At 34.7% G+C, this 26432-nt stretch overlaps 1 protein-coding gene across 5 annotated transcripts in view; it reads right to left on the bottom strand.

Annotated features, from left to right (window-relative positions):
- Positions 1-382: 382 nt before the first annotated feature.
- Positions 383-26432, bottom strand: part of ATL1 (atlastin GTPase 1) — a 69774-nt gene continuing 43724 nt past the window's right edge. For 3 of the 5 annotated variants that reach the window (XM_088797332.1, XM_074327487.2, XM_019725665.3), the window contains 8 exons: positions 16510-16602; positions 15343-15481; positions 10687-10814; positions 9478-9534; positions 6151-6222; positions 4442-4873; positions 2974-2988; positions 383-824 (listed from right to left, as the gene is read on the bottom strand). In XM_088797332.1, the coding sequence (XP_088653458.1) occupies positions 714-824; positions 2974-2988; positions 4442-4873; positions 6151-6222; positions 9478-9534; positions 10687-10814; positions 15343-15481; positions 16510-16602 (1047 nt within the window). In that variant the 3' untranslated portion in view covers positions 383-713. The remainder of the gene's footprint in view (positions 825-2973; positions 2989-4441; positions 4874-6150; positions 6223-9477; positions 9535-10686; positions 10815-15342; positions 15482-16509; positions 16603-26432) is intronic. The other 2 variants (XM_074327489.2, XM_074327488.2) reach the window with 1 other exon arrangement.

Genomic DNA, 26432 nt, shown 5'->3' with positions numbered 1-26432 from the left:
TTTTAAATCTTAGGAACTGGAGTAAACTTTAATAATAGTTCACATGTTAAAAGAATAAACCTATGAAGAATACATTTTTTTGTGTGTACCAAATGAAAAAATATACAATGCAGTGAAACTCAAACACATATACAAAGTGATTTTTGTGCATTTTTTGATCAAGAGGTTTATATTCTATATTAAATCATAATATAAAAAGCAAAACATAGTTTTTGCTAAAGCAACTGGAAAGCTCTCTTAAATATCTTTAAAATTAAGAGCTCACGGTATATGTAAGATGATATAGATTGAGTCAAGCCTGTTGAGTTATGATACTGCACTTTAAAATGACTGTAAAATTAAAAATTCTGTGGAAATTAAATGAGCATATCCAAACATGGAATAATATTACTACATGGTTTAATTATAACCCAGTAGTAGAATTTAGTAAATTCAAGCAGAACACATGTACTGTCATCATAGACAAATACTTTAAATTATAACAGCATATTTCAAGACAAAATCAGGAAACTACATGTTAACAAAATGATATAACCATGCATACATATATCTTCTTAAACACTGAAATAAACAGACTAAACCATTTTGCAGTCTTCAGAGGTGGTTGGTATTTTATTCTGTTCTGATGGAAGCACTTTGAAATGTTTGCATGGAGACATGAAACAATATTTAACTGACAGTTGGTCATGCACCTGTATTTTTTTAAATTTGGATTAAATTTTCTTCTTTTCTGATTGTTCAGCAGATTCTGACTTTGGTGCAGGAAAAGCTTGATGATACAGGTGTCTGTGGGTTGCTGCCGCACTGTAAAGCTTATATAAAGCCTAGAAATGCAAGAATCCAAATTATAAAACATTTTATTAAACATACAGATGTAAAATTTTTCCTTTATAGTGTAATTAAGTAATGGTACTGTATAAAATTTAGCATGCTAAATTTGAAATCTGTATCATTAGTCAGCATAGGCTATAAATTAATAACTAGTGTCTTGGAACTCAAAAGTATTTTCAACTCTCCAGTGTGTGCATGTTACTACTTTTGTGGATCGATCTTTGTGGTAAGTGTTTTACTTTCACACTACAGTTGCTTTTACACCTCTTGGAGTACAACTTCCTAACCACTACCGTGTTTCCCTGAAAATAGGACCTAGCCGGACCATCAGCTCTAATGCGTCTTTTGGAGCAAAAATTAGTATAAAGCCAAGTCTTATTTTAATATAAGACTGGGTCATAATATAATAATAATATAAAATATCGGGTATATTATAAAATACTGGGTCATATTAATTTTTGCTCCAAAAGACAGATTAGAGCTGATGGTCCAGCTAGGTCTTATTTTCAGGGAAACCCCAGGGGTGTGTTGAGAACTCATACTGTGAATATTACCAGTTTTAGAGGAATTATAGAGGAGCTCATAACTTCTGGCTGCCAATAGCTACTTCATTATATACATAGCTAGACTACTTGCTATCAGAGCTTCCTTTTAGGATTTTCAGAATGGGATCACATTTTTTTCAATTATTTCCTGATACGGTCATGCAAAGAAGCACATGTCCTCTCCCCCCCGCCTCCGCCTACCGGGATCCCTCACTTAAATGTTCCCTTGCCTTGTTTCCATTAATTAGTTCGTGTCTTACAAAACCTTATTGAGAAACATTACCTCAGAAAGCTTTTCCTCACTAAAACTGCCTCTGTGATTATTCTTTGTGTTATATTTAACAGTGTTTGAATCATAGGAATCTACATATTGCTTTATATTAATGTTTATAAATATTTTTGCTCTTTTTTTCTCCCGTAGCTAGTGTCTAAAATTCATTCCCTTCTCTGATTTTCACATAATGAACATTCAATTAAGACCAACTTATGTAATTCTGGAGCCTGTAAAAAGTGAATATTTTTAAAAGGTGGACAAAAGCTTAATATCTTTTAAATAATCATTGATGCCTAGGAAATTCCATTGATTTTTATCTTTTTGATTCTGTGTGGCTATTTTCTTTTAATTTTCTAAAGTCTGTACCATCATCAGTACTTCAATGCGTATTGGTGCAACACGGTATTAGTTCTGTTATATTCTGATTCTAACACTTTCTGTTTAATCCCTGTTCTCTTAAAAACTTTGATATTTTCTTAAGTTTTGACTTACAAAGATGAAATTTGTTTTTACTTTAGTGAATTTGTTTTACTGAATTTTACATAAAATAATTCCTTATTATAAATATTAAATATATCATTTGTATTTGATTAGAGGACATAATCCAATTACATGTAACAGCAGAAACTAAGAAAAGAATTATGTGTTTTCTTGGTAGTTGCTCAGGATCAGTTTTGCTTCCTGAAGACAATGAACTAAATGACTCCAGAGATAATTTTTCTTATGTAACAAATGATTCCTTCCTGGAAGCTGAGATTGTTTTCTTAGATGTAATTTTGCACATGTGGAAATAGTGACTTGGTAGAAGTAACAATTTGCAGGTCAGGTTGGAGGTATGCCAAGAAAGTTATACTGCATACTGACGTTGCACCTGCTTAAAGTGTATAGGTAACTCGAAACAAAAATTAAAAACTTCTACTAACGGTTGTAACTTCATTTAAATACTCTAGTAGTTAAGTTCCTCAAGATTCATAACTACTCTGTTTCACTCTTCAGTAGAGCAAAATGCACAGTGTGAGAGCTTAAGAATTTTAAAGTTTTCTACACATTTAGCAAACAAAATAGGATATTCATGATATTCATGATAATCAGTTCTTGTATTTCATATGAAGATCAAATCACATGATGTCTGGAGTAAATTAAATATTTTAAAACCATATTAAAAATTCACAATTAAAATTGTAAATGCTAGGAGAACACAGAAGCGGTAGTCACCAAAGATTTTCTATCCTACATTTAGACATCCTTTAATGGCTAGTTGGTTTATAAAATAAAAATAGAATGTTTACAAACATAGTACTTAATTAAAAAAATTTAACTTACCTCATTTGTAGTTCCCTGTGGCAAAGGCAGTTTAAAAGGGAGAAAAGAAAAGTATATGTCCTGCTTCATTAATAACATGATATTCAACTTTGTAGTATTAATTTGTGAGCATTTAAGAACAAATACTCCTATAGAGTTTTTCTGTTTAGATTACATATTTTATATGAATCTTTTGAAGAAGCCAATTTTATACCCTTTGTAGGTTTCAGCATCATATTCTAGGAGGGCTTTGGGATTTTTACCTCAACCCCTCTTCAATCTTTTGAGGTTGAGGGGCTATTTGAGACAGTGGCTCCGAGAACTCAGTTTTTAACTCATTCGTTTCCCATAGTGTTACCATTAGTTTAGCTCTAGATTTTTCAAAGGCAATTGGTAAATCCATTACTTAACAATCCTGTTTTAAAGACTACATATTAATAGTTATTAATTGCTCCCTCAGACCATAAATGTGCAAAAGTTTTAACTCCAAAATTTTGTAAAGAATCTTTACTTAAGCTTTACTAAATTCCCCTAAATTTTCATGAGTGATGTGAAGACATTTCCAGAATGACACAGTGAGTTGATTATTGTTTTAGGTGTGTTTATAATTGTCTCCCTTGTCCATAATCAATGATTTGAACAATGGACCATGGTGACTCTGACTCCCTAGGTTATATTAATTGGATCAAAAAGGACAGCTGACCTGTATGCATCTGATCTAGAGGCTGACCTGGACTCATGACTTGGTATAAATGTCTAGTTCAAATAGAAATCATTTAAGTCATCGGATACTGCTTTTAGGAATTTATACTGAAAGAGACAGTGTTACGACTTATGATAGTGGGCTGTATGTGCTTCTAAAAAAGCCAATGCTAGTCAAATGATACGTTGTAAGTATGAAGTAAAGTTAACATAATTGAGCCACAATTAGCTAAATACTCAACTGTGTTTTCTTACAGTTTTCGTAACAGCTTTAACTTTTAGGATAAGAAAAAGTAAAAATACTGCCTGATCTATGTATTTTTAAAAAATACTGAAATGTTAACTGAAAAGAGTTTGTATAGGACCTCCTATATTATATTATAATTACCGTGTTTCCCTGAAAAATAAGACCTAGCCAGACCATCAGCTCTAATGCATCTTTTGGAGCAAAAATATTAATATAAGACCCGGTCTTATGTCATATTAAAATAAGACCAGGTATTACATATTATATTATAGTGTATTATGTATATTATATTTTATATCAGTCTGGGTCTTATATTAAAATAAGACCGGGTCTTATATTAATTTTTGCTCCAAAAGACGCATTAGAGCTGATGGTCCAGGTAGGTCTTATTTTCGGGGAAACACGGTAGTTGATTCTGAAGTTCTTGAAAACTGGAATCACGTTCATCTGTATATTTTCAACATCTACATAGTGTCTAGTACGCAGACAGCATTCAAATGTGTGCTGAATTTAGTTGAAAAGAATTACAAGTGTTCCTACCTGGTCCCACAAGGCTGCAGCCACCTGGTCTATGACAGCTCCCAGCTCTCGGTATTCTCCAGAGTATCGGATGTATGCCCAGGTGCACAGGGTGATAAGGGTCAGTCCCATTATCATATTGCACAGGCTAGCTATGATGTCCAAACCAATGAATCCAGTCACACCAGCAATCACATATGTGATAAAGATGACGACAAACAGTGTGGCTGGAGTACGAGCTGCATGGAAGATGTTTTTGCTATCATTGTGCTTGATATACTGGATATAAAGTTCATCTATTTCACTCTCCAACTGCTGCAGGTACCGCCGGCTAAATTCCTCCCCACCCATCTTCTTCACCCCTCGGAATAGCTTCACAGATTCTTCCTTAAGCTCCAGATGTTTGGTCTGCAGGTCATTGGGGGCCAGAAATGGTTTATCACCCCCACAAATCTGTCAAGTGGAGAAGTATTGTTTATTCAATGCAGATTAAAATCAGCAACTGTATCAAAATTTTTCACTTACCTAGTTAACCAGAAGGAGGCTGCATGTATGTTTTGTCAATCCACATCTTTCCAAAGTTCATATCTATCAGGCATGACTATAAATGGTACTGGTACCTTATAGGTGACTTATATAAAGTCATTCTTAATTTTTATTTTCTTTTTGACACTGGAAAGAATATCCAGAACTTAACTCAAATTCCTCAAGACGAAAAGACATGCAACAAAGTGAACTGCAAACTGAGTTCATTCACAGAAGAAGTCCAAATTCAAGAAAACTAGTCCCTTTAGGAAATTTTTTCTGACTGCACTGAAGTAATTTTGGCCAATGAAGTTTAATTCAAAACAATGAGCAATGCTATAAAGCTCTAAAGAAAAATTTTTAAAAACATTTTCTTTGGCAGTTTCACTGATTTTTGTTTCAATGGAACTCATTCAGTATGTTCTTCAAGAGACTAAATGGAAACATTACATGTTCTTGGACCACATTTTCAATTTTTTTCAGAAGTTACAAGGGAAATCTCAGTTACTGATACCACTTAACTTCGGTTATTTGAGATTTAACTATATAAAGGATGCTCTCATTCTAATTACCCTTTAGTTATGTCATAAACACCACTCCATATCCTATATTTCCCTTGTCTCTAAGACTCGATCAATTTTAAATGTAATATTGATTTTTATAACATTTTCAGGGGAAAAAAGACCTATCACACAGTAGATATAGTAGGTGTCCTATCACACAATCATTATGAGATGCATCCTAATTGAGAATGTTGAAACAAAAAGAGGAAATATGATATGTAGAAATATTGGCCTTACGGTTTATTGTCTTTTTTTCTAACAGGTTTTTAAAAAAAATTTAAGATAGAAATATTGGAATTGTGCAATGTAGGGAGGTACAGTGGAAAGGGTAACATATGTTATTTTAGCCACTAGACCTTATAAATTAATGGGAAAATCTGGCAAAAAAAAAAAGTAAAAAATATGTCTATTATAGAGATAACTCATATACATTTAAAGTTGTGCATACGTAATGTTTTTTTCTTGGTTTTTAAAATGTTTTAAGAGTACAATAAATAGAAGTGCAATACACACAGGCTGAGAGAATAAGTGAAAGGCACCTCTTTGCGTCTCTATACAGTATAACTTGGAAGAAAAAAGAATGAGCTCATGGAAGAAATACTGATTTTATCTAAAACATCATTTAAAATATTTAATTCTTACCTCTTCCATTTTTTTGTTGTATGTATCCTTAGCAGTTGCCACGGCTGCTAAATTGTTAGCTTCTGCTGTGGCCTTTGGACAAAGTACAAAATATGATGTAAAATGGAATTCATATTTATTAAACTTCCACAGGCAGCTCTCATTTATGAATATCGTGCAAGAAATGTGCAAGAACCCAAGGTCATAAAATAATTTGAAATTGTTGAAATATTTCCACTACATTTTTTTAAATTAGTAAAACTAAAATTTCACAATGCGTAATACATAGATATTTACTCAATAAACCATCATTCTAAAATGAATCTTCATTTGGAAGATTTTTTCCTCTTAAAAAATATTTTTAATGCACCTGAACTTGGGCTGCAGCGGGGCCACTCCCAGGAGGTCCCAGGGACAGGCCCGGTGGCCAGCTTCAGACCCAGCATGAGCACCACCCAGCTGCCTGCAGGCAACACGCCCAAAAGGCAGAGCCTTGCTAAAGCAAGTCCTGCTCTGTAGGGTCAGCCCCGGCACAACAGTTCTCCACTGTAGTCACCGCCAGTCCTCATAACCAATCAGCACATCCAACTGATGTGCAAACAAAAGCCAAGGCTCAATTATAATAGGAGGGCACACACAACTCACACAAGGTACATACCTGGAACACCTGGGTCAGGTGACCAGGGAGACTGTGCCACTGGGCACCACAGGACACCTGTGTTTGCCCGAAAATAAGACCTACCTGGACCATCAGCTCTAATGCATCTTTTGGAGCAAAAATTAATATAAGACCCAGTCTTATATAAGACCCAGTCTTATATAAGACCCAGTCTTATTTTACTATAAGTTTTACTATAAATTTTTCTCCAAAAGACACATTAGAGCTGATAGTCTGGCTAGGTCTTATTTTCGGGGAAACATAGTACTACATAAGGCCTTTTTACTAAGACTGGGAAACACTTCAGCCCTGCCTAATACATTGAAACAAACACAGCGAGGCAGCCAAAATGGGGAAACAAAGAAACATGGCCTAAATGAAAGAACACAACAAAGCTCCAGAAAAAGAACAAAACAAAATGGAGACAAGCAATCTACCAGACTCAGAGTTCAAAACACTGGTTATAAGGATGCTGAATGATCTCAGTGAGAATTTCAACAGAGATGGGAAACATAAAAATGGAGATAGAAAACATAAAAAAGAACCAGTCAGAAATGAAGAGTACAATATTGAAATGATGTATTACAGGGAATCAACAGTAGATTAGATGAAGCAGAGGATTGAATCAGTGATTTGGAAGATAAAGTAGCGGAAAACACCCAATCAGAACAGCAAAAAGAAAAAAGAATCCAATAAAATAAGGATAGTGTAAGGGGCCTCTGAAACAACATCAAGCATACCAACATTTGCATCATAGTGGTCCCAGAAGAAGAGGGGGGACATGGAATTGAAAACGTATTTGAAGAAATAATGATGGAAAACTTCCCTAACCTTGTGAAGAAACTAAACATACAAGCCCAGGAAGCGCAGAGAGTCCCAAAAAAGATGAACCCAAAGAGACCAGCACCAAGACACATCATAATTAAAATGTAAAGGTTAAAGACAAAGAATCTTAAAAGCAACAAGAGAAAGCAGTTACCTATAAGGGAGCTCCCATAAGATTGTCAGCCGATTTCTCAACAGAAACTTTGCAGGCCAGAAGGGATTGGCAGGAAATATTCAAAGTGATGAAAAGCAAGGACCTACAATCAAGATTACCTAGCAAAGCTATCATTTAGAATCAAAGGACAGGTAAAGAGCTTCCCAGACAAGAAAAAGCTAAAGGAGTTCATCACCATCAAACTAGTATTACAAGGGATGTTAGAGGGACTTCTTTTAGATGAAAAAAAAAAAGAAAGATAAAAAATACGAATAATAAAATGGCAATAACTACATATCTATCAACAATTTCTTTCAATGTAAATGGATTAAATGCTCCATTCAAAAGATAGGGTGGTTGAATGGGTAGGAAAACAAGACCCTTACATATGTTGCCTACAAGAGACTCACTTCAGATCAAAAGACACACACAGACTGAAAGTAAAGGGATGGAAAAAGGTATTTCATGAAAATGGAAACAACAAAAAATGCTGAGGTAGCAATACGTACACCAGACAAAATAGACTTTAAAACAAAGGTTATAACAAGACAAAGAAGGACCCAGTAATTTTCAAAGAGACATGCACATCCATATGTTCATTGTAGCATTATTTACAACAGCCAAGATATAGAAGCAACTAGAATGTCCATCAATGAGTGAATAGATAAAGTGGTACATATATATACAATGGAATATTACTCAGCCATAAAAAACAACGAAATCTTGCCAACACGAGTGGACATAGATGGTATTGTGCTGAGTGTAGTAAATCAGACAAAGACAAATGCCATATGATTTTACTTATATGTGGAATCTAAAGAACAAAATACCAGTAAAACGAACAAACTTATAGATACAGAGGACATTTTGATGGTTGCCAGTTGGGAGGCGGGTTGGGGTGGGTGGAAAAGGGAAAAGGATTAAGAAGTACAAATTGGCAGTTACAAAATAGTCATGGGGATGTAAAGTAGAGCCTAAGGAATATAGTCAATAATATTGTAATAACTATGTACAGTGTCAGATGGATACTAGATTTATTGCGGTGATCACAATATAAGTTATATAAATAGCTAATCACTGTGTTGTATACCTGAAACTAATATAATATTGTATGTCAACTGTAATTGAAAAATAAAATTATTTAAAAATATTTTTAAGCCTCTCACCAAATGTTGGGGGAAATATATAAATCCAGACACATAATATATGTCAAGTTTAAGGACTGCTACTGATTACACAATGTCTCACTAACAAAAAGGAACTATTATGAACTTAAATTTTTAAAATAAGTAAGGAAAAAGCTACTTTTTCCTTTTTTAAGTGTTTATTTGTAGAGACCACTTGTTTAAAACCTGGACCTACTTTTCTAATTTTTGTTACATGTGTGAATCTAAACCATAGTATGAGTCTGTTTTCTAAACAAATTTAGTACAAAGAGAATGAAAACTCTTTGGTATCAAGTGTTTGTATCTCAGCACAAGTGAGGCTGCTATATATGTATTTGAAAATGTTTAGCTGAACACACAAATGGGCAGTTATTAGAAAAATAATCTAATATTAACATCATTTTGTCCACTATTTTTATTTGGCAATTTCTAACAGCCAGAATGGAGCATATCTTTCGCTTAGCATAGCATAAAGCTAAGGAAAGCTTAGCTTTAGTGATAAGTATGTTTTAAAATGTAATGCATGCCTCCTGATTAATAATTACCTGTAACATGGATTTGGGGTGTGGTAATTCTTCACCTTGATAGATCTTTATATAAGCCTAAAAAGAAAGAAAGAAAGACTCATGCTCAAGTAATTCCATTCACTATTTCTCTAATTCTATTAAATTGTATTCTAAGGTCTTGACAGTTCAAAAAATATAAGGTCTTGGCAGTTTCAGGAACTTTTTCTCATACTTTAAATTCCCTCTTAGCTCTGGTTCCCTTTTCCTGAAATCTGCCCCCCTTTTTTCCCTGAAACGCCCTTTTCACACACCTTCATTTGCCAATCCTACTCTTTTTAAAGGCTTAACTCACTTCCACCTCCTTTAAAACTTTCTCAGATCCCTCTGCTAGGAGTAACCTTTCTTTTTCAGTTACCCACAGGAATTTGCACCTGCTGACGTCATAAGTTTTATGGAACAGATTTGTGTAGGGGTCCTGAATATCCTGCTAAATTCTAAGCTTCTCCACACTGTTATGCACAGTAAGAATTCAAATTTTAGATAAATAAATAACATGCCATTTATTGCTGAGTGTGATGAAGTAAGTAATCATACAGAAGGTATATGACTGCATTTTAAATGACAAAACGTATATTTTAAAAATGGATATTTCAGTCCTTGGAGCAACAGTACACAAATTAGATTGGTAACTGAAATTCTCCACTACATATGTGGATTGGTTGGAAAAAAAAAAGCATTGTATTCGATGCTACCCGAGGTAAACAGGTAAATGCAAATTTAAAATAATTCCACTTCAAATTGGTTCTTGGTACAGAGAGTGGGAAATGTGGAAATATTTTTTCCAGTAGAAAAGCAAGGTATAGCCCTGTTGGAAAATCTTCAGAATGAAGGTAAAATGCAGTTTACAGGTCATGACTGAGGATTGTGTGGCATGGACCCTGGGAAACACCTCCCCCCAAAAAATAAGACTTTTCCAATTCTTAGATACACTCATACTTCAAAATATATTTCCCTTAAGATAAAAGGGGACAGTGAAGTTACCTCAAGGAGTTTTCCAAAAAAATTAATTTGAGAAAGTGAAGTTCCTTTTGGGAGTCTAATAATTTTTTATCATTTTTATAGATTACTTATACCTTTGTTCCCATGTTACAGTCTACCATTTTTGTCGTCATAGTTTCAAGGAATAACTACATTCCCAAATATGTCAAAGCTAAGTACTCACAAACGCACTAGAAATGAGAGTGATACCTTGAAGTACTCCACCAGACCTCGGCAGGTGATTTTGTTCCCGTTGATCTCTTTAATATCTAGGCTCTCAGGACTAAGTAACCAAGGAATGAGGATTTTCAAGTTTTTGATGAATTCATCATCTATTTCTATAAGTAAAATCAAATCCATCATTATTTTAAAACTCCTATCCAGTCCTCCATGCCATACAATAAAACATGCTTTCATTTCCTCCATTTCTTCCCCAGAGATAAAGCCATCACTCACTTTCCCGTCATCTAAACAACTTCTGAAACCCACTTTTCTCAAGGTGAATGATCCTCCTTGCCCAAACTTCTATGTCTGGTCTTTCTTAGCTCCACTTCAATTACACATTTATCTTCTGCCTGTAAAGTAGCTTTCTTGATATTAAACATTATACAAATATTTTACACCCCATTCACATAACCATTTCATATATTTTGATGTCTTTGTCTTGTTTGTGTTCATATATATATATATATATATATATATATATATATGCTCATAATTGGGGTGAAAGCCATATATTGACTGGCTATTAAGAAATATTCCCTCCAGAAAACGTATCCAAAAACTGTTCTATGTTAGTGTGCCCGCCTTACGGACAGTGCAGAGAACTAGTTATGGTGTGGTGAGTAAGAACTCAAGCAAGATAGTGATGATGATGCTACCTCTAGTGGTAAAACTCAGCAACATAAAATAACATGGCAAGAACACACCATGGAAGCCCAATAGCGAGCAGATCAGAGGTAGTCTGAGTTATTTACCTACTATGTTTAGCTCAAGTGATTACATATAACCCATGTCATAGCCTTAGGTTAAGCTTAGTGTGAGGACAGAGCCAGGAGAGCAGTTTCCAGGCTCTCGACCTCATGTGGAAAGGTGCTGGCTGGGGTAGTAGATGGCCATCAGCTGTGACTAGTTGGCCATTAGCTGTAACTGGTTAGCCATTAGTCACTGATATAACTGCCGTGGCTGTGCTCCTGGGGGCGGGGGGCGAGTGTTGGTTGGTTGGTTGGTTGGTTGGTTGGTTGGTTGGTTGGTTGGCAGGCAGGCAGGCAGAGAAGCGGACAGCAGATTGCGGATCGTGTGGCTCCTGCTTCCTGTGTCTCCAGCCCAGCTGCCAGCGAGATTATAGTGGTATGAGTCCCCTATCTATGGCTCCATTGTTGTTCCTTTTTGGCCTCGCCATATTCTGTGTTCTTGTGCGGGGAGCGGGACCAGAGACCCCGCATGACACTTAACATTACAGATTTAGCAAAGTAACACAGAAAATATATCTTCAGGGAAGTCTTTTGAACAGTGATAATTCCTTAAGTCGTCATTTCAAAACCCCCAAAATGCACATGATATATGTAAAATGCAGGATATGTCCAGAGACTTGATATCTAAGTAACTGCCTATATATTTTTTAAAAATCTGAACTTGAGCATAATCACTGACTTTTCGGGCTTTGGGACTGGTGATTTCCAAGGTCTTAAAGATGCAAACCTTATGACTGTGTTTGCATTTTCTCTGGTTGTTTTTATAGCCCCAATATACATTGAAATACCAATTCACATAAGAATTCATGTTTCTCTTCTCTTGCTTGCCGCTTTTATGACATGCGTGAGCATGATGTTGGAAATCTGATATCAGATTTTGCTTCATGTTTTGTACAGCATTGAAATTTTAGTGCCCATGTTTTATGACTACTTGTATAGGAGTTGGAAGTGGAATTATAGGAGTTCAAAATTGGAATGGAATAAGATACACCTGTGTATCTGCTTCACCTAAGTGGTAACTATTAAAGTAACCAGCGTATTTGGATTAAAAATGTGTTCTGAAGATGGCATCAGTCATAGTCTAACTCTGTTCTCACTGAGACCAATGCCAGGTATTCCAGTTTTAGATTCAGAAAATACGAACAGTAGATTCATAACATATACAAGTGGTGAGCTCTTGCTAACAATATTAATTGAACACAGTAAATACATGACCCAGAACATCTGCAGACCATTCAGATCAATTTGCAGACGTATACTAATCAGTTTTGGCCACTGCAGGTGTTCAGTAAAAATGTATGAGCAGAAGATCATTCAGGATGATGATTTGCTTTCATCGTTTCTTCAGTAATTTTTGCCACCAAAAGTAAAACCTTGCTAAGAATTCAGGGGCTAGGTCAAAGTGGTTATTTGTCACAATAACTGAGGACATGATACATGCTTTATAAGAACGCCACAGGGCAGAGGAACTGGTATATCGCTGCTGTGTAAACTAACCAAGGAAGGTATTTTCTTGGGGTTACCTGACTCTGAAAAGTCACTAGAGACACCTTTTTAAAAATAATCACCTTGTAATGGTGTTTAGTTATTTTTCTTAACTGGAACTGCTAAGAATGCAGCTCCACAATTTATGGTGCGGTTACCTGGTCGTTCTACCTTGGGCACGATAACACAGAGCAACCTCAAAAAACAAAAGTAACTCCTTGTTAATTAAAAGATAGTTAGGGTAGGTATTCAGTAGGCACTTGGTAAGAACTGGTTGAATGTAGCATGAATGGATGTGATTCAGTGCTTTTGATTCTTTTGATTTCCTATGTGGGAAGCTATTAAATTAATATCCATTAAATGTAATCATAGTATTATAAGGTTTAAGTAACACTGGAAATAGTAAGAGGAAATAATAATTTCAATAATGCGAGGGACCATGATCAAATAATAATTATAACAATTATTACTATTGATAATGAACTGGGAAGTTATTTCTGTAAGTATGTGAGAAACTATTATCAAAGAACAATTTTTGCACAATTTTTTATTCAGAGACATTTCTTCTCCAGAGGCAACCACTCAGATTCCAGCCCTCTGGAGAACAGCATGGCTAGCAGACAAAATATCCTGGCTAGAAATCACACCAAATTATGAGATTCAGGAAGGGATGGAGAAACAACGTAGATAGCAGACTGTCAAAACTGCCCAAGGAGAAACTGAGGCAAAGTAGAACATTTCAGCACACAGAGAATCCGCAGCAGGTCTACAACGCCTCATCAGAACTGCTGATGGACAATTAAAGCTGCCTTTCATTGCTCTTTCTCTCAGGCTAGCCACTTTGGTAAACTCATAACCAATTGCGTGGGTCAATATATGTTTAGGCATGAGTAAAATTTTATGAAGAACAAATTTGTTAAAAAGTGGGATTCTACATTTGCACAATTTGTCTTAAACCCTCTCCCTGAGATTTTCCATTGCAAAATGTATTAGTTAATTTAAGAACTGTAGTTAATGTAAGAACTAGAGGAAAGGAACAAGCCAGAGTAGTTTTTTTGTCCCAATAAAGGACTGTTGTTGAAGGCCTGCCCCTCCTTTGCCTGTTTACGGCTCCCCAACTACAGAGAAGAAAGAGAGGCCTTGTGGGAGCCCTCTTTGTATGTAATTTATTCACAACACATTGAAGCCATTAGGTAACTGCACAGTATCAAGAGGTCTGTGTGTTCACGAGTGGGTCGGAATTCGTAAGTGACTGTGAAATTGTAGGATCCTGGAATCCACGCAATAGCCTACTGCTATTTGTTCTGTTGTATAAAGGTAAAATAATTTAAAACCTGTATAAAAACAATGTTGATAATTGAGAAATTTGGGATTCTATTTATGATACTAACTGCCATAGTTCAATATAAGGTATCTGAAAGTTAACACTGTGGGTACAGGGGGGAAAATGGTTTGCTTTTCAAACCAGATCCATAAAACCGAATACAAGTCATGTTATCCTTTTTTAAAAATAACTTGAAAGCCCTTTGAGAACAATTGTGCTGAGAAGTTTATGTTACTGTCTCACCACCCATCTGGCACAATGCAGAAAGGCCACAATAAATTAAGCAAATGTCTGAACTCATTGGTGTTCAATGCTAGGCTTACAAGTAAAAAAAAAAAAAAGTCAGAAATGTCCTTGTATTACCTTGTGTTACCTACGAAGCAAATAGATAAAGACCTGGTGATTATCTACTAGGAAAGATTAACTTCTGTTTCCTCAGACCCCTACCTCCACCACCCCCTTTTTTAAACAAGTTGAGTTGCTTTGGAATTGTAAACTGTTAGACATGCCTCTGTTTCAGAGAGAATTACAGACTGTTAGTATATACTGTTTGAAAACCACTCTAATGCTTTTGGTTTTTAAAAAACTGGTCCTTATCCAGAAGAAGATTTCATTTTTAGTGAGGCTTTTAAATAATTTATAATTAAATTCTTTAGTAGCAATTTAAAGAGCTTGAATTCAGTACTGTGTGATAGTTCAATCTCTAATTATGTAACTTAATACAACATCCCGATAATATAGGTATCTATTTTCCCCATAAATGTAAATAATAAAAATTAAACAGGAAGACATTAAGGAGCATTTCTCAATGCTCAGAGGTGAGCAGCAATCTCTGTGAAAGAGTGAGGGTTACTACCTCCCAGGTGAACACAGGATTTAGCCTTTCTCAGTCAGTGTAGAATCCCACAGGTCACCAAGGACGTGCTCTAGCACCAGCCCAGAATTCCCAATTTTCCTGACAATTTCTAATCATTAGCCTCACATCAGTGGATGAACTAAACTACCAGCCAAAAGCCCAGTGGATAAAACGACATTTTTATAATCAGAATAAGTGATGTAATCATATGCATTAAAAAGACAAACCTTTCAGTTTTCCATCAAAGTTTGGATTGGTAGCTACTTTTAAGCCAGGATGAGGTAGCAGAAAACAGGAAATTTTGGTGAAACAGGAATGGATGTGTTTTCGAACATTCTGTAGTTCTTCATGCTGGTTCCCTGAGACCTGCAGTAGTAAGTCATTCTGAAGTTTAAACTACTTTCAATATAAATTGAACTCCAAAGAATTCTGTGGCATCTTATATTTGCTATGTTGGTCTCGTCCCACAATGATAAAAATGACAGGCCATATCTAAATATACCATACATATGACATTATTATTACAACAAACAAATGTCTATTCTTACACTGAGATGGGCCTTCCCATTTTTTAGTACAAATTGCAGGATTTTACTGTAGCTAACTAGGTCCTACGAATTCCAATTTTAATTCAAAGTACTCACAGGAGACATGAATAGATCATAAAATATTCCCACCTTCTTTTCAGGAGATACTCAAGACAGCTTCTTGTCACCTGATAGGTGTACATTTAAATTCTAGAAAAGCATCTGAATAGTTGGGTGTTTATTTATAAGCTAAATTGTTCCCTTTTTTTCCCCACATGTATTTGACAGTTAACAATAACTGCAAACCTAAAAGGGTAAGCTCAGAGATACTGATTATAAAGAAATTTTTTAATCTTGATTTTTTTCCCCTGATTTCTCAGAAGGTATTTTTTGTGGTGTCTGTTCAGTGTAAACAATTCATTCAATATTGAACTATCATGACGTAGAAAATGGAAAGTTTTCTCATTTTAATTTCTGTGAACTACTAGCAAAATGTTCTAAGATTGACTTTGGGGACTTTAAAATTAGATATTTCCTTTAAATTGACTTTTAAACCTCTACTAAAACATCAATCCAGTTATTTGTGCTGTCAGTTTTGAACCAATTTAATTCTTCAAATTAAAATTTTTGCTTTTAGGAAAAAAAAATCATTGTTTTATAGGTATCTACAAAAGAACTCTTTACCATAATTATTGATATTTGAAAATTGTAATTCTGAAAGTATTTTATTAAATATCTTTGTTCATAGAGATACTATGAGGGTCAAATGAGACTGTGGCTACTGTGTATCTATTCGGCAAAGCATTCAAGAAAAATAATTCTAGATGACTATTGGTGAAATTTCATGCACCTAAATATCTAACAAACCTTGAGGCGTTTTTCCAAGAATTTGGAGCCACCATCAGATCCATATGAAAATTCGTATGGGAAACTCCAGTCTCGAACAAGAAATATCAGACTCTAAGAAATGATAAGAAGAAGGGGTTGATAAGGAGACTCTAAGTTGCCTCTGTCTGCTTTTTAATTGAAACCAATTAAATTATATTGTCATTTGAATAGTATTCTTTACATTATGGACTTAAAAGCAAACATAACACCTTTGAAAGTTTCCGAGCAGTCTCTCCTCTATTAGATCATCCTACCTGTTTCCAGTAAGTGTGAACAGAAAGCTGCCTGAAAACTGATTATAGTTGCATAGAGCCATTCAGCCAGTTTGAGGGCATCTGTGTCTCTCATCTATCGGTGGGGTGCATTCATGTTGGCAGTTTTCAAACAGCTTTTTACAAAGATTCAAGTTTTATTTGAGGAAAGTTTTCTTTTAATATCTCTTTAAATATTTTCCCTCTATTACATATGTCCCATTCTCTTCTTCAGGGGCTCTCATTATGCATATATAGATGGTATGCAGAGAGGTGGGAATACAAGTTTTGTGGTGCCTGCAGCTTATACAATCTGTGGGGGGAGGCCGCAATAAGAAAAAGAATGCAAAATTGGGCTTGAAAGTGAGTATTTATTTAGAATGAGAAAAATAAATTACAAATTCAAAAAAGCTGACACAGAGCACACGCACGTTCTCTCTCTCTCTCTCTCTCTCTCTCTCTCTCTCTCTCTCTCTCTCTCTCTCTCTCTCTCTCTCTCTCTCTCTCTCCAGGAAAATAACATAGCTACTACTTCTTTTTCCTGCAGTTTTTGGCTGCAAATGATTTGATTACTTCTTCATATGATGATTTTGAAATATTTTCTGTTAGAAAGCTAATTCAGTCTTTCCTCTAACAGAGCCACATTTTTTATTAATTTTTTTTATTATTGAAAATTTAGAAATGTTTCAGCTTCACAACTTGTTATTTGTAATATCATGTACATTTTTAGTTTCCTCATCTGTGAAATAGGGATAATAATGGAACCTACCTCATAGGATTACTAAATGAGATAATACACCAGGGGTGCCAAAAAAAATGTACACATTTTAAGAGATGTTATCTACTATGTATTACTTTTCCAAGTTGAATTGAATTACAATAGCAATGTGTAGTATGATGTTTGCTCAAAAGATGGCGCTAATCAAACGAATGCTAGCTTCATTCATTGTATTACAATTTTAATACAATTTTTTTCCCATCTTAAAATGTGTATACATTTTTTTGGCACCCTCTGCATATAAGGTATTTAAACAGTGCCTGACACATAGTGCTCTGTTAGCTGTTTGATTTAGATTTTAATGGCCACATAGTATTTCAGTACATGGATAGACCATAGTTTATTTTGCCATTCTCCTAGATGTTTTCTAGTAGTCTAAGAAATGCATTGATAATCATCCTTGAAGTTGAATATTTGTTCACATCCAGAAGGATTTTATCAGGGACTGTGTTTGGCAAATTAGAACAATCATTAAAATCATTTGGGAGGCTTTTAAAAGTACAGAATTCTTGGGCCCCACCCCAGACCTATTGAAACCAAAGTAATAGTAGCTTTCATTTATTGAGTGCCTATTACATGCCAATCACAGTACCAGGAATTGTACACATTTTATGCATTTCTACAATAGCCCCAAAAGTTAGGTTATAATTTATTATTCTTTTCAGAAGAGATATACAAAACCCACCTCCACCCTCACCTGACATTAAATAATTTGCCCAAATTCACACAGGCAGAGATGGAAAAGCTAGTAATATTTAAACTTGGGTCTGACTTCAAAATCCCTGCTGCACTGTGCCTCAAAGTTAAGTATAAAACACATAGTTTATGAACCGAGGGCTGATTAAATTATTCTTTTAAAAATTAGGTTAAGAGAGATACTTCAATTTTTAGTTTCTGTAAAAAAAGGGCAGGTAATTGAAAAAAATCAGAATTATTTTTATGGAATTAGCTATCCTTAAATGATTTTTTCTAAAAGTTTATATCATCTGAGTTTCTAACTGAATCTTTTAATCTTGCCCATTAAAACTTATGTCTTTTAATTCTTGTAATATACAGGTTCCTCTTCCAACCCCTTTTCCCCCCTTACAGGTGTTGAAGAACCTAGGAATTTGACCTGTAGAGTTTCCCATAACTTGGACCTTGCTGATTGCATTTCCATGGGGCAGTTCAAAATATTCTTTTGTCCTGTGGATTTTCTGCAAGTTGGCCGCTGGACACAGAGGCCTGATCTGACTCAGGTTTTATTTCTGTGGCAAGACAATAGGAAGCAGAGTGTCCTTTTCTCAGGAAGCACATAGTATATGATTATCTCTCCTTTGGTGAAGTTACATCATCTTTGCTTATCTGAAGTTCGTTCTTCACTAGATTTCTCATTAAGGTCTCATCGGACAATATTTTTTGCATTCTTACACACTGAAGTTTGTGCCGGTTATACTTGAAAGTCAATTTTGATGGATATAAAGTCCTTGGCTCACATCCTCTTTCATTCAAAAGATGCTTCTTAGTTTGCATTATGGATAGTTCTTGTTTCACTAAGGTGGAGTCTCTCCTCTCCTCCTTTCCTCTCCTTTTCCCTCCCTTCTCTTCTCCACTCTCTTTTCTTGTTTTGTTTTGTTTTTTTTTGTTTTGTTTTGTGGAATCTTGTGGGGAAAGGAGAGATTCTTACGGAGAGGAAATTTAAAAAATACCTATACCCATTATCATTAACAGATACCCATTTTTGTCAAAATAAAAAATAACTTGTATTCAGAACATTTATATCTAAAACATGTATTTTGAAACTAGAGGTTAGCAAGGAAGCAACTTTTACAAAATAGAAGTTCATGAACCAGGATAAATGAAACCAAGTATGTGGATTTGGCTATATTTTGCATTTTTCTTGGGAAATTTTAGTTTCATTTCTTGGGTTTTCCACTGGACATCTTCCCAAATCAACATGAGGACCATGTGTAGAATAGGATCAAATATGTAGTCTTATTTTTACAAATCAGTAATCTACATTCCATCTATCTATAGTGTCAAGTTCCCAAGTTCCCTGCCTAATGCTCCTATCCAGTGATATGCTGGTAAATTGGCTCTCAAACAACAACAAAACATCTTAATTTGTAGCATCTGACAATTTCTATGGTGTAAATATGCCCACCATGGCTGATTTCAAGCTACTGTTTAATAACTGGCTTACATAATTCCTGAATATTTACTAATTAGCTCTCATGAACTGGTAAGTCAGCTCAGCATACCCATGGGCCACATCTCCTCCGAAGGTAATTTGTATGCTTTACATTTATCATGTATGGAATTCTATGAATCTCAGTCCTTATTTCAAAAGCCATCAGTTTTCCACATTACTGAATCTTGATTTGTTCATATATATAGGTAGGAATAAAAATCAAGAATATAAATTACCCTAATTTTCTCAGATAAAAATATTTGAAGTCGTAAATACTTTTTTTTAAATGAATTAAATCCAGTCTGGCAATTGGGGTAAATGATGGACCTATGCTATGTATATCCTACTAATAGTCATATATATATATATATATATATATATATATATATATATACACACACACGAATATATAATGTATATGACTATTGACTACTAATGACTATTAGTAGGCTATATATATTTTTATATATATATTAGTAGGCTATATATATATATATATATATATACATATATTTTAAATCATGAAAAACACTATAGCCTTTATTAACTTCCCTTTGGAGACTGTATTTCAGGAAATTATTCAAAATGAGTATTATAACACTGCTATGAGTAATAGTGAAAAAAAATCCAAATGCTCACCACTTAGGAAATGGCTATAAAAATTATGGCACATTAATATGATAATACATAGCTTTTAATGTTACAAATATGTGGAATATATCAATATGTTTTATGTTGGTTAGAGGTGACATGGGTTGACAACAGTATCTGAATTTTCTAGAGGGAGGAAGAGGTTGAAGTGGTGAACTGCTAAGAAAGCTTGTCTTGTTTGTTTACCCACAGCAGTAACTCTATCGATTGATTGATCTATCTGAGCACTGGTTGGTCTCTTTTGGTTTTTGATTGATTGATCTAGCTATTTGAGCACTGGTTAGTCTCTTTTGGTTTTAGTATATCTGGCAAAGTGTAAGAAGCAGTGACACCTGCTGATAAGACTTATATCCCTTTCCAGAATTTACAATGGAGTTCCCCAGTCTATGCCCATGGGTCCTGAGAGGAACAAATTCAGAGAAGAGAAAAATCAAAGCAAATAGCCTAATCACCATACAACACTTCAATTATCAACCTGACCAATTTTTTTTTTTTTTAAGAAGACAGAATCTAGTAGGTATTGAAAATCATATAGAAGATTGTAAGCAGGGACTGGTTTTATTCCAGCTCGCCTCCTGTCCCCACCTTCTTCCCCAGACCTCAGGGGAGAGATCCATACTCCTTCACTCACAGCATACCATCATCTCTCCATGCAAATGCCCCCTTTTGCTTTACTTTATATTTTTCCCAGATCCCCACTCCCATTTCTCAACTGTGTATGTAGAGTGTTTTAAATCATCATAAGTGGTTATCATGTTATAGATCGCAAATTTTTTTCCTGCTTAATTCAGTATGAATTTTAACATTCTACTCATGCTACTCTATATGCTTCTGGTTAACTGCCTTTGGATGTTGCAAAATATTCCAGAGTATGCTTTTCACTATAGTTTATGTATCCATTTTTCCAGTAATGGGCACCTAAGTTGCTTTCAACTTCCCACTACTACTTAATGCTCCCATGCATATCCTTATAGATTTCCCATGCCACAGAATGGCTGCTGTAATCTGCACTTTCACCAACAGGTCCTGGTGTTCCCATTGAGCCAAATCCTAGCTATCATTTGGTATTAACCCCATGTTCTACTTTTTGCCTGTTTAATGGATGTTGTATCTCGTTTGAATTTTTATCTGATTATCAATGAGACTTGACATCCTTCAAAATATATTAGCCATTCAGGTTGCCTTTCTGTGAACTGTCTACACATCTTTTGCCTATTTTTAAACATTAGAAGTTCAGTTTATCATTTTTGAATATTGTGGCATTTTTAAGACTAATTTTTAGAGCAGTTTTAGGCTTACAATAAAATTGAGAGGAAAGCACAGAGATCTGGCATATACCACCTGTCCTTACACATGATGGCCTCCCCCTTAGCAACATCACTCACCAGAATAGTACTTTTTTTTTTTTTTTTTTTAACAAGAATGAACCTATATCAACACATCATAATCACTCAAAATCCATAGTTTACCTTAGGGTTCACTCCTAGTATCGTACATTTTATGGGTTTGGACAAAGGTATATTGACATACATCTATCATCATAATATCACATAGAGTATTTTCACAGCCTTAAAAATCCCCTGTGCTAGGCCTATTCATCTCGCCGCTTCTCGCTGCCCCCTTCATCCCTTGATCTTTGTCTCCATAGTTTTGCCTTTTCCAGAATGTCATATAGTTGGTATCATACTGTATGTAACTTTTCAGATTGGCTTCTTCCGCTTAGTAATATGCACTTAAGGTTCCTCAATTTCTTTTCATGGACGGATAGCTCATTTCTTTTTGTATGGATGTATGCAGTTTATTCATTCATTTACTGAGGGCATTTTGGTTGCTTTCAAGTTTTGGCAGTTATGAATAAAACTGCTAAAAACATCTTTGTGAAGGTTTTTGTGTGGACATAAATTTTCAACTCCCTTATGTAAATACCAGAGTGCAATCGCTGGATCATATGGCAAGTGTATGATTAGTTTTGTAAGAAAACACCAAACTATCTTCCAAAGTGGCTGTACCACTTTTACATTCCCATCAGAAATGTATGAGAGCAACTGTTATTCCACATCCTCCTTTGTGGAACATTTGGTGTTGCCAGTGCTCTGGAATGTGGCTCTTCTAATAGGTGTGTAGTGGTTCTTTGTCTATTTTTGATTGGCATAAAAGTCAGTTATTTGCAAAATATACCAGGGTTGCCAAAAAAATGTATATACATGACTTGTATTCATCTTTAGTTATTGGTATATATTGAGTATTACAATTTTAATAGATTTTTCTTTTCTTAAAATGTGTATACATGTGTTTTGCACCCTCTGTATTAAGCCCTTGTTGACTTTTGACATTGTCAATATCTCCTACCAGTCTGTTCACTTTGCTTATAGAGTCCTCTGATAAATGGAAACACTCTATTTTAATGTAATAATACCCCTCAAGTTTTCATGACATGGCTTATTTTTTGAGGATCTTAGTAAATAAGTGTTTCTTCACCCCAGTTCAGAAGGATATTTTCCAGTATTTTCTTCTATTAGGCTAATAGTTTTAACTCTCATATTTAGTTCTTTAATCCAACTGGAACTTACTTCTATACACCTACATGGTGTTTAGAAGAAATCCAACTTTTTCTTCAAATAGTGAATTAGTTTTTCCAAACCCCAGCTATTAATCCATCCTTTTTCCACTAGTGTATTACACTACTTTTGTTGAATACCAGGTTTCCATATATACGGGGATATATTTGGAAGCTGTTTAGTTTCACTGGGCCTTTTTCTTGTATCTGTGTGGGACCACACTATTTTCATTTCTATGGTTTTATAATGTATATTCAATCCTCCAAATTGGAATTCCTTTTTGAAAACTGACTTAAACAAAAATAGAACTTAATTCTTCCCTATAAGTTATAGAAAAATGAGTTGAGTTTCTTTAAAAACTGGTAATTTTAATTGTAATTGTACTGAGTTTATTGACTAATTTGGGGAGAATTAAATTCTCTACAACATTATATTATATCTCTCTGTTTTATACAAATCCCCCTTTATGATCTTTAATGGAGCTTTGAATTTTTCTCCATTAAAGTCTTTACACTTTGGGAGTTAATTAACAAAGCTTTTTTTTTTTTTTTGAACGGTATACTTTTTTAAAAACTTGTATTTGTTAATTGCTGGTTTCAAAACATACTACTGATTTTTTAAAGATTTAAAGTTTTTAATGACATGACACCTATAAAATAACATATATGTATATTATTAAGTACATTAATAAAATGGACACCTGTGGATCCACAAACCCACTTAAATAACTGAACATACCAATAACATTGAAGCTTCCTGGATGGCCCTCCTGATGCATCCCCATTTCACGTCTCTAGTGGTAACCACTCTCCTAACTTTTGTTTTCAATATAGGTTTATCACATATGTACATGTATTCTTCAACAATATGCTGTTTAGTTTCACTCATTTTTGAACTATATTAAAAATGCCATCTGCTGTAGCTACTCTTTAAGAGGCAACTTTTCTCACTCCACATTATGTTTTTAAGACTGCTCCATCTTGAAGCATGTAGCTCTCACCAGGTTCTTTTATTTTCTTTAGAGTTCTGCTATTTTTTCTCTCTTAATTTGTGCTGATCACAAATTTTCTGTCTTCTTTTCTAATATAAACTTTTAGGGCTATATTTTTTTTCCTCCACGTACTATCTTTATTATAGCATTTAATTTTCAATATGCACAATTTTTAAAGCATTCGGTTCTCAGTATTTTCAAATTTTTCTTATGATTTTAATTTGACCCATGACTTATTTTTGAAATGTGTGTTTAAATTTCCAAAACATACTTTTTAAAATGAACACGTTCTTATTAACTTTTAACAAAATTATTCTGTTGCCACAGAATGAGGTCAGTATGAATTCAACCCTTTGAAATTTGTGGAGACATGCTTTGTGGCTTAGTATGCAGTAAATTTTCATAAATGCACCCTGTATTCTTAAGAGCAATTTGTATTTTCTATGTTAGGTACAGTATTTTATATTAGGTTGGAGCAAAAGTAATTGTGGTTTTTGCAATTATTTTTAACCTTTTAAACCGCAATTATTTTTGCACCAACCTTATACATGTCCCAGTATTTAATAAAGCAAGTTTGTTAACTGTATGTTTCATATCTTCTCTATCTTTACCAATTTGCTATTTATTTGACTGATCAGTAGTTAGGAAACCTGTGTTTGAACTGACCCATTTCCTCTTATAATTCTATCAATTGTTTTCTTTATATGTTTTGAGGCTTTTGACATACAAGTTTAAATTCTTACATCTTCCTGAAGATATGAAGTCAACTTTTTATCATTATGAAATTCTTTATTCTAAATAATTCTTATTCACTTGAAGCCTCATATTAATATAGTTACCCAAATTTCCTTTCACTTAATATGTGCCTGGCATATCTTTTTCCATACTTTTATTTTCAAATGAGCATTTTTATGTTTTAATATGTTTCTTATGAATAATATATAGCTGGATTTTTCATTTTTATAGAAACTAATCTCTTTTAACTGGTAATTTAAATCTGTATTTATTGAAATCATGAATACATTTGGACTCTACCACCTCGCCTTCTACATTCCTTTTGTCCCACTTTTTCCTTGCTTCTCTTTTTTTTTCTTGTCCTCTTTAGAGTGATTTCAATATTTACATGTTTTATTTGTCCACTTCTAATACCATTTGCATCTTCTACAGCCCTGGATGTAATATTCTCTAGTTCTATTATTCTTGTAGTAACCCTTAAAATTTTAATAACTACATATAATTTTTTAAAGTCTAGGTAATTTTAACACTCCTGTTTGATACAAGGACCAAAACTTACATGCTATTTTGTCCAGTATTTTGGTTCTGTCTTTTTTAAGTGTCATAGATTAGAAATTATTACTTTACATATAACAATGTTTGTTTACATTTGCTCATGCATTTGCCAATTTGTTGACTCACAACTCATTCTTGTATTATTAAGAAACACCCTTTTGTCTCTAGTAATGCTTCTTTTCTTAAAATTTACTTCATTTGACATTAATGTAGCGCTACATTAGCTTTCTTTTGACTGATGTTTACATGATGATACCCATCCCCTCATTGGCCTCCACCTCCCCTGGGATCACAGCAATTTTTTACTATCTTGTTAATCATTCAAACAAATTTTTAATTTTCTTTTTTTTTGATTGTTGTCAGAAAGAAGGTTAATCCAAATGATCTAATCTTCTATTACTAGAAACTTAAGACATTCATCCCTTATTTCTTAAGAATATTTACTATGCTCATATGGTAGTCTGCCTCCGAGAAGGCCCCCGAGATCCCTACTTCCTAGTATTCCTACCTTTGTTTAGTCCCTTCCCACATTATGCCAGAGTTAGTCTGTATGACCAGTAGAATTTGGTAGAACTAATGTTGTCTTCACTGCCAAGATTAGATTGTAAACGGTTGCAGCTTTTCTCTCTCGGCTGCTCTCTGGCCATGGGATCATTTACTCTAGGGGAAGCTTCTTGTGAGCAGCCCTATGGAGAGGTCCATGCGGCGAGAAATTGAAGCCTTCTGCCAGCAGCCATGTGAGTGACCTTGGAAGTGGATCCTCAATCAGGTCTTCGGAGAATGTCTCCCTGGTCAACTGCTTCAGCACGACTTCGGAAAACACTCTGACCCAAAACCACCCAGGTTAAGCCATTTGAGATTCTTGACCCTCACAAACTTTGTGAGGTAATAAATGTTTATAGTTTAAGGATGCCGCAATAGATAACTAATATAGCTGTAGGGCCAAGGCCAGGAGAGCAGTTTCCAGGTTCTGGGCCTCACTGGAAAGGTGCTGGTTTAGTTATTTGATGACCATCAGCTGTAACCAGTTGGCCATCAGCTGTAATTAACAGGCCATTAGCCACTATTGTTTTGTATAGTAACTGCCATAGCTATGTTAGTAAGGGCAAATTGCGGTTAGCAAGCGCGTTTAGCAAGCATGGTTAGCAAGCCTGGATTGCGGATTGCGGATCGTGTGGATCCCACTTCCTGTGTCTCACCCGGCAGCCAGCAA

This window comes from Rhinolophus sinicus, chromosome 3, assembly GCF_057876585.1.
Source record: "Rhinolophus sinicus isolate RSI-liver-muscle chromosome 3, RSI-T2T, whole genome shotgun sequence".
Lineage (NCBI taxonomy): Eukaryota > Metazoa > Chordata > Mammalia > Chiroptera > Rhinolophidae > Rhinolophus > Rhinolophus sinicus.
The sequence above is the reverse complement of the archived record's forward strand: the minus strand, read 5'-3'. Positions and strand labels throughout refer to the sequence as shown.